The 9,624-nt window shown below is 34.3% G+C and overlaps 1 protein-coding gene across 2 annotated transcripts; it reads left to right on the plus strand.

Annotated features, from left to right (window-relative positions):
* The first annotated feature begins 5,234 nt into the window (after positions 1-5,234).
* On the plus strand, positions 5,235-8,106 carry LOC145167745 (vesicle-associated protein 1-2-like). Of its 2 annotated transcripts, none has more exons than XM_079086980.1 (8): positions 5,235-5,592; positions 5,719-5,789; positions 6,182-6,263; positions 6,402-6,517; positions 6,608-6,772; positions 6,887-6,928; positions 7,034-7,111; positions 7,824-8,106. In XM_079086980.1, exons 1-8 carry the CDS (start codon positions 5,541-5,543, stop codon positions 7,929-7,931), a joined length of 714 nt encoding a protein of 237 aa, XP_078943106.1. In that variant the 5' UTR covers positions 5,235-5,540; the 3' UTR covers positions 7,932-8,106. The 2 variants fall into 2 exon arrangements, with proteins under 2 accessions (XP_078943106.1, XP_078943108.1); XM_079086982.1 differs by having other exon boundaries at positions 6,608-6,748.
* The last annotated feature ends 1,518 nt before the right edge of the window (positions 8,107-9,624 follow it).

A 9,624-nucleotide genomic window follows, 5' to 3' on the forward strand; every position in this document is an offset into this window, starting at 1 on the left:
AAGAAGCAAAGGCCACCGAGGGTAACCTAGAGATTTATAACACCCCTAAGATGTCTCCAAAGTCCTTTCGGAAACATCACCTACATGCCAAGTTGATTTTGGAGATCGACTCAACTCATGGAGCCATTCTCGTAGCCAGACCACCAAGACCACTTAACACCAACATAAACACCGAAGGTATCCAGTCGATGGAACGACCCAGTAAGTATGAGGTTATCAAACCAAGACTTGAGCCTTAGAGAACGTCTATCCAACTCATAAATAGGAAAGGCTAAGTGTCCATAGGACCACTGACTACTAAGGATCAAACGAAACCATCCTCAAGGATCGATATCCCTTATCCCGAATCGAAGATTTACTCGACCTACTCGTAGAAAACAAGCAAAGATCGACCTCCCATTAGTTCAGAAATCCCATAGTAAGAAAACTCCCATGCTAACTTAAGAAGTATGAGGCCAACTATACCGCACGAGACTTTAACTTTTGTGACAATAGTGTTCGCCCTAAGGTTTAGAGACACTACTTTTGGGGCTTCAAGTACATGATCCTCATTAACCGTGACCCTCCATTCACTTCACCATACAGGGTGCAAAGGCAAAATACCTGTGTGTTGGGCTGAGATGACCAACACCCAACTAACCAAAGGAGCAAAGTAAAGGGCCGGTAGCAAAGGTCCGTTAGAACACTAAGCAAAGACTTAAATTCTCCTAGGAACGGAGAAACTAAATGAAACCGAGACATTCTCACTTTTTCCTTAGTACTTGGGATGCTGCTTTAGAATGAATTTCGGGACGAAATTCCCTCTAACGGGGGGATGATGTCACAACCGACAAAAATTAGATTAAGATGTGAACACCTTTGTTAGGTCATAGTGGGCCCAAAACTCCATCTCAACATTTTTAGGGCTAAAACACTCTTAATGGACCGAACCCTTCTTATTGGGCCCTAGTGGGCCAATAAGCCTTCAACTTGGTTCTTTTGGGCCACAAGAAATTATTCCAAGTTAAGGGACCGAGAACCCTTTCCTTAGGCCTCATTGGGCCGAAACCTCCTATCTTTGGGCTTTAAAGGACCAAAAACCCCTTAATGGGCCAAGCCAAAACCGAAAGCCTTTCCTTGGGCCCTATTGGGCCGAAGATCCCGTTTGGGCTTTTCTTTGGGCCAAAGAATCTCTTTGATTTGGTTAGCCCATTTAACAAAAAAAAAAAAGAAATGCAATAAAAGTGACACATCATTTTTACTCAACAAATAACAATGTGTTTAGCCCACAAACATCTAGGCATTGTGCCATTGTCCAACATGTATCAAAGCCACAAATATCCATTTATTTCCCCTCCCTTCTCTATTCTCGGCCACAACTCATCACGTCCCCCTCCATCACACTTCAAACATTTCCTCTCTAAGTTACAAGACATATCCTTCATCCTTCTTCAAATTTTCGAGTTCATCATCTTCAAAGACCAATCCTAGGCTTTTTGGTAAGATCTACACTAAACTCAAGTGTTTTGTTTCATATTTATGCTTAGAACATTCAATTTACACACTTTGTTGTGTGTCAAACTCCTTAGAACACCCATAATTTTCGAGATCTCTTCAAGGCACAAGCTAGGTTCAAAGTTTCATCTTCTTCTTCATCTACATCACAAAAACTTCAAGGTGAGTTCATACCCCCTTGTTTTTTGGTTTTATAATGTTTTTGGGGGAGAATACAAGTGCTTTTGTGTTAGATCTATGTATATATGCATGTTTATGTGTTTAACTTTTAGATCTTTACTTGAAAATGAAGTTTATCACTTGGATCTTCATATAAACCTTGAGAAAAGTATGTGTCCTCATATATAATACTTGTAAATTTGTAGATCTGGGATTTATCCACTTAAAATAGGAAAAACAAGTGTTGTGAACAAACTTAAATAACTTCAACTCAAAAATCAGCCCTTGACAGAAAAGTTTTAGTCCAATCTCGAACTGTTTTGACCTCCTTAATGGTAATATTTTTCAAAACTGTTTTACATGCAAAAAGTTCAGGTTATTACCTTTAAAATGACTACTCTCACGTTTTCATACGATTTTTCTACTATTTTTGGAGAATTTTACAAAACTGTCTATCAGATTTGAAATAATTTCGGACCAACCTGTGAAGGTGAGCAATTTCACACTTGTTAGAAGCCAATAAAAATTATGAGAAAAATTGTGAACAAAGTAGACAAAATTTCCAAACTTCCAGAATTTACGGATCCAAATTTCGACTTACGATGATTTTCCTACAAATTTTCCAACAACTAGGTCAGAAAAGCCAAAAACCAGAAAAATGTGTATTTCACAAAAATCAAGCCAAAAATGATATTTTTGACAAAAATAGGTTTAAAATGTTATTTTTACCACAAACTAGTCAAAAAAACAAGTTTTGAACAAAATGGGGGCTAAAGTGTTATTTTTACTATAATCGGGCCTTAATTGAAAACTTTGTGGCTTATTGGGCCAAGAACGTCATTTTTACAAAAAGTGGGCTTTTTATATCAAATTTGTAAATAATCGAGCTAAAATAAACAAAACAATAACAAACGGGTTAAAAACGATATTCCTATCCTTATTGGGTCTGGAAATAATATACATGTTTAGTGGGCCTTAGTGTCCTTTTACATGTATATTGGGCTCATGGTAGACATTCATATTCCTTTTGTGCTTGGAAATAATAGATACGTATAATGGGCCTTAGTGGTCCACTTACATGTTTATTGGGCCTGGGAATGAGTTTTATATGTGTTCTTCTTTCTTTTCCGTGTAAATTTTCGATTAAGGATCTAGTGAGACCTGTCGGTTGGCACCTTTGAGTGTACAATCGTAGCCTGTAGTTATAACCAGAGTTTCCTGGAGGGAAAGCGGGAGTTTGTGTATAAATCTATACGGGGGTGACACCCCACACCTAAGCTGTTCGCTACAGTTAGACTAGGCCAGTCTAGGGTGACAAAAACCTTATCCTATTCCGTCGGCGTCCCAAAGACGCAAAGACAGGCGAAATTGTCATTAATTAGTATGGTTATAACGACTCACTTAGAGAAATTAACGTTATAAGATTTACGGGAAACCATTCTATTTTCTTTTTGGATAAAACGGGAAACCATTCTATTTTCTTTTTGGATAAAAGGGGAAACCATTCTATTTTCTTTTTGGATAAAACGGGAAACCTTCTTTTTGATAAAACGGTAATCTATACGTACCGGTACTCAACCACGGGGGTTGAGATTTCAACATTATCTATTGCAGACAACATCGGGTTGTCTGGAAATCATTCTCTTTCTATTTTCGCAAACATTGACACACATGCATTAATATAAGATCAAATACAAATGTTTCAAACCATTTCTTTTTAGAAAATATCGGATTTCTGAAAGCACTATGAAAACTATTCTAAATAAGTACAAAAACCATTTTTATACAAAACTGCTTATGAACTCACCAACTTTTTAGTTGACGCTTTTCAAAACGACTTGTATTCCCAGGGATCCAGTAACAGGTAGTAAGTTCGACTAGGAGATCAAGTGGTGCAACTTCAAGAAATTTTACTTTCTTACTTTTGTGTAACTGATGAACAAATTTAATATGTAAACTATGTAAGTGTGTATCTTCAATGTATGATGTTTGGTTGCTATGTTTCATTCATATTCAATTGTTATTATACTGTACACAAAGTCATCCGCCCCCGGACGTTTCCGCCGTCCAGGTTCGGGGGTGTGACATTGGGGGGTCGATTCTTGAAGATGAAAGGTCTCGTTGAAGATGATATCATCCTAGTCGATCCCACTAGCTAACCACCAAATCTGCTTTTCCTGGTTTGGGTGATTTTTACAGCTTGAAAATCGTTGAGTTCTTGAAGTTCGTAATTGAGTTCCTAAAATCGAGTTTGAGTCTCAATTTGTTACGAACAGACAGTGGGTTTAGGATTTGTTTATTTCATCAGATTTTTTTGTTCATCTTCATGTTCAAATAAGAACACCCAGAAACATAGAAAACTTTGATTACATTCAACATGTTTATGTTCATATATGTATTTTAATCAGTGTTATAAAGCTCATAATTATGCTCTTCATAAGCTTAAACATCGGTGGGAGAGTAGAGATAGATTACTTTTTTTGTTTGTGTTAGAAATGAACTTGATTTTTTTTTTTTGGGAGATAAATGAAAAACATATATTCATATCATTCATCTTAGAAATATATGAGAGAGAGAGAGAGAGAGAGAGAGAGAGAGAGAGAGAGAGAGAGAGAGAGAGAGAGAGAGAGAGAGAGAGAGAGAGAGAGAGAGAGAGAGAGAGAGAGAGAGAGAGAGAGAGAGAACCCTATATTTTAATTTAATAAAAGATTAAATTAAATAGAAAAAATATTTAAAAAAATATCAGGAGAGCATATTAGTCATTTCAGTTTAGCAAGGGACCAAAACCACAACCAAAATACTTCAAAAGGACCACAACCAAAATACCTCAGGATTACGTTCACATATCTCACAAAATATGATGATCTCACACGAACTTAAATATATATATATATATATATATATATATATATATATATATATATATATATATATATATATATATATATATAATGCTAATCGTTTTCTTCATTTTTTATAGTGTGGCAAATGATTTTGTTGACTATAACGCTCCATAGCACACCCCAAAGGAAAAAGGAAAACGAGGCCACAAATTAAAAGGTGATCACATAATTACTTTAAGATGGGCGATTATCGAATAAAAAATATTATAATATTTAAAAGCTGCTCATTGAATAAGACTTGAAGTTTAATATCAAACACTTAAATTTTACAATAGACGTAGCTAAAAAACTATGCGTGTATTTGTTGCACATGAAATCAACGTTTTGCATAATCCTTAACTCGCTGTATAAACATGTTAACAGGAAAATGTAATAAAAATTCCAAAAATTGTTTTAAATGATAACCACATGATCTTTAACTCACATTAGGTGTCATAAATATTTATAATCCAGTACATAAATTTTCGAATATTATTAAAAGTTAATCATTAATTACAATCACAAATATTATATGTAGTTTACGTATGAATATATATCAGAAGACATTTCATGGTTCGACCTATTAACAACTTATATTAATTATTAATTAATTTTAGATGGCAATAAATTATTAAATATCATAATTTATCTGAATATAAAAATATAAGTATATATAGTTGATAAGTAGTTTTGGAATTTTGGTATACTAAGTTGTGAACCGGACACAAAAACCAGCTGAACCGGGATATAATTGCTGCCTCAGTTGATCAAAAAAACAAACCTTTCTTTCTCTCTCTCTCTCTCTCTCTCCTACAAACACACACACACACAAAAACACAAACGCACACAATTCGAAAACGAGATCTCTCTCTTTCTCTCTGGATTCTCCGACGTCGGTAACGGGGTATCCTTTCTCCTGTTGACTGCCGGCGAAAGTTTTCTGTGCTCCTATTTTTCCGGCAACGGTTTGTTTAGTGGTTGAATTTGGCAAAAAGAGGAGAAGAAATGAGTACTGGAGAACTTCTCAGCGTCGAGCCTCAGGAGCTTGAGTTTCCTTGTAATTATACGATTCTATTACTCTTTTACTTAGTTTATTGCGCGATTCCGCTTCTCGTTTGCAGATCTATTGCTATTTTCTCCCACTAAATTCCTAATTTTGTGAATATGGTTTTCACTTTCGTAGTTGAATTGAAGAAGCAGATCTCCTGTTCCATGCAATTGACGAACAAGACGAATAATCATGTGGCGTTTAAGGTACTGTTATCGTTATCAGTTTCAGTAGTATTTTGATTTAGATATCAAAAAAATTTCTTTGATTTTCTGTTTTGAGGTAAGAAGTATATGATGTTGAGACGTATAAACTTATTCGCTTTCGAATTTAACATCAGAATTAAGTTGTTATGGTTATACAATTATCATTTTGTGGCTAATTAGGTTTCTTTTCGATTTAAAATAACCACAACCATCTCCAGTAATCAATTTACCTGTTTTTAGGCATCTATATGTTTGAACAAACAGAGGATCATAAGATCACAAACTACTTCTTGATGTTACATTGGAGTTGAAACTATTCTGATATTCATAAAGTAGTAAACTTAAACTATCAATGTTATGTTCTTAGTTTTCTTTCTTTGATGAAATTTCAGGTAAAAACTACGAATCCAAAGAAGTATTGTGTTCGTCCTAACACTGGAGTTGTTTTGCCTTACGCTTCTTGTGATGTCATAGGTTTCCCTCTACCCTTTTACTTTATATATATATATATATATATATATATATATATATATATATATATATATATATATATAAAAGCTTTTCTTTTCATTTCCTTACATAATTATCAAACTCACATTGATATGTTTATAGTGACAATGCAAGCTCAAAAGGAGGCTCCTCCTGACATGCAATGCAAGGACAAGTTTTTACTTCAGAGTGCAGTTGCAACTCCTGGAATTGCCCCTAAAGATATTACACCAGAATTGGTAATTATGTAACTTAATCAGATTGTGTTCTTCAAACTATTGACTCCATGAATGGAATTGAAAGTTTTTTTTACATTTATTTTGCAACAGTTTAGCAAGGATTCTGGTAATCAAGTGGAGGAATGCAAATTGAAAGTTAATTATGTTGCTCCTCATCAACCACCATCACCAGTTAGAGAAGGATCAGAGGAAGGTTCCTCTCCAAGGGCTTCAATATCAGATAATGTCACTGTAAACACAAATGACTCTTCTTCTGTGAGTTTTTTAATTTTTAATTGGTTTTTGGTGTTTTAGGTTGTGGATAGTATGTATATTTACATTTTTAACCTTTTTATGTAATTGACATATAAATTCATCAACTTTTTGTAGGTCCCACGAGGATTTGCTGAATCTAATGAGAAATTATCAGAGGTTATTTTCTGAGCTACTTTATAAATTTTGCTATTCAAATTTCTGCTTCAAATATATTTTTATTCAGTGTTTGTGTGTTTTAATCATTTTATATTTTGTTTACAGACAAGATCCCTTATATCTAGGCTGACTGAAGAGAAGAATTCTGCAGTTCAACAAAAGAACAAGCTTCACCAAGAACTGGTATGTCACTTTACTTGGATTAAATTAAGCTTCAACAACTTTTTTTTTTCTTAATTTCATGAATATTCGATTTATTAAAATGAAAAAGTAGGTTGTTAATAAAATAACAATCCGATTTTCTACAATTAAGGCTATGTTTGGCGCACAACTTATTTTTCCAGTTTTTTTAGTTACTTAGACTAGCTTTTTAGGGGCTTTGTAAATTTTTTCCAAATATACCCCTTAATTAATTATAGAAACACATTCTTTTAAATGTTCTTTTCTGTCATTTTATATCTTTCAACTAGCTTTTTAGCTAGTTTTACCAAATGTCATTTTTTATCAGCTAGCTTTTCAACTATCAGATAGCTTTTTATTTAACAGCCAACTTTTCAGCTATCAGTCGGCTTTCTTTTTTTCAGCCATCTGCTAGCTTTTGAGCTAGTATGTCAAACATAGCCTTAGATTAGCTTTTCATGAGCCTTTTTGAAAATTTCCAAATATACCCTTAATTAATTATAAAAAACATATTTTTCACTTCTTATCACAACACTTTACTTTGAAAAGTTCACCAGTTTATAACAATGCCATTCAAATACAAAGCATTTTTCATTGTTATAATATAGTAAAATTTTCAAAGTATAATATCCCAGTAAGAAAAAAAAAGAACATTAAAATTACAATGCTATAATTGGGTAGATTTTTTCAAATCGTTTTAATTTTTTTTTTGAAGGAAATGTTGAGGCGTCAAGGCAACAAAACAAGTGGTGGTGGTGTGTCACTGATAACCGTTCTTTTTATCGGTTTGTTGGGGATTATTTTGGGATATTATTTGAAGTAAATATTTTTATTTTATCAATGGAAGACGGATAAAAAGACGAGTGGACAAAGGCTGTGTTATTGTGATATTCAAAGACAAATGTTTTTTTTTTTTTTTTTTTTTTTCTTTTTCATATGTTGTGTAATTTCCCTAACAAAGCTCCTAAATCGAGCATCCATTGCGTGTGGTTTATCTTTGTTATTGTCTTTTCAATGGTTTAATTAGTGTTTGTTTGAACCCGAATTGGAACTAAAATTAATGTGACAAACTGTAATATTTTGTCCCATCTAAAAATGTGGAATAAGGTTAGGATAAAGAATCATTCTTGCTCTCACGTTTTTTTTAGAAAACATATATATTCCCCATATAGATTAGTCCAATTTTTTTTTTTTTATCTGTGGCAAGACCTATTAGGCTATTTATGTTTGGCACATTAGTTTATTTTTTTGAGTTTTTTTTAGATTATGTTTGACAAAAAAACTTATAAACTCGTTTTAAAAAAAGCTACTAATAGTAGCATTTTAGATTGCTCGCAGTCTCTCACAAGGAGATCTGTTATCCCCTTTTCTTTTGGAAGGTTTCATATGGTCGTGAAAGTAGCGAAATTAGCTAACGCGTTCAAAGGAGTCACGATTAGTGAGCTTGGGCCAGAGATTGCATACTTTTTATATGTAGATGATACGTAACGTCTTGATTTCCAACACATAATTTTCATTTTTAAAACATAATAGAATAACTCCAAAAGCCCATTTTCATTAAAAGATCATAGTCATACATTCATTAACACAAAATAGAGTTTTAGCTGAAGACTAAAAACATAATTATTTCTTCGATGCGAGCTGGAGCCTTCCCATGATCAGAGGAAACTGAAAACAATTAATTTGTAAATGTAAGTCAAGGCTTAGTGAGTTCCCTAAAATACCATATATCACAATACATATACAATGCATATGAAAAATGGCTCACGACTTTTCGCCGTTCCACCAATAACATGTGTATCTGGACTCACAGCCTATCGCCATTCCGCCGTCAACACGAGTATATAGGCTCACGACCATTCTTTGTTCCGCCGTCAACTCCTCAAGGGTTTGCTTTCGTTGAATTTAGTTAGGTCAGGTGCTAGTGATTGTTTTAGGTGATCATGGGAAGTGAATCGGGAACCACAACTTTTGTTGTCTCTGATGTATCCCGACTATGAGAATGACCTCTCTTGTGTTTTTGAATGATTCTCGCGATGAATTGATGGTTGGGGATTTGTAGGTGAGGTGTGTGGTAGTCCATTTGTTTCTAGATAGAGAATCAGTGCTATGAATGGACTGTCAGAATTATTGCTTGTGCATCTACATGGGATTCTTGATGTTAGAGGCGGTTATGATTGGGAAGTTTTGTGAGTTCTCCATCTGAGATTCAGAATCTCTTTGAGTTTTCTTGGTTTTTATCTGGAAGATCATCTTACGTTGTGTTATACATTCCAATGGTCATGGATGTTATGTATCCGGTTGAGCCAGTTTGAGATTTGGTCTGTTTGCAACGTCAGTTGGTGGTAGTTTGAACCCTAAGTGGGGGAGAACTGGGTATTCTACTTAGCGGATCATCGATCTGTTCGAGTTTATGATTTCAGAATAATGGGTCACAGGAACTTGTGGTTCAGGTATGCGATACTTTGGTTCAAGATTTGGTCAAGACGGGGTGCAGAGCAAGTTGCCATAAGATG

This window comes from Lactuca virosa, chromosome 3 (assembly GCF_052849685.1).
Source record: "Lactuca virosa cultivar CGN04683 chromosome 3, Lactuca_virosa_CGN04683_v6, whole genome shotgun sequence".
NCBI classification, from domain to species: domain Eukaryota; kingdom Viridiplantae; phylum Streptophyta; class Magnoliopsida; order Asterales; family Asteraceae; genus Lactuca; species Lactuca virosa.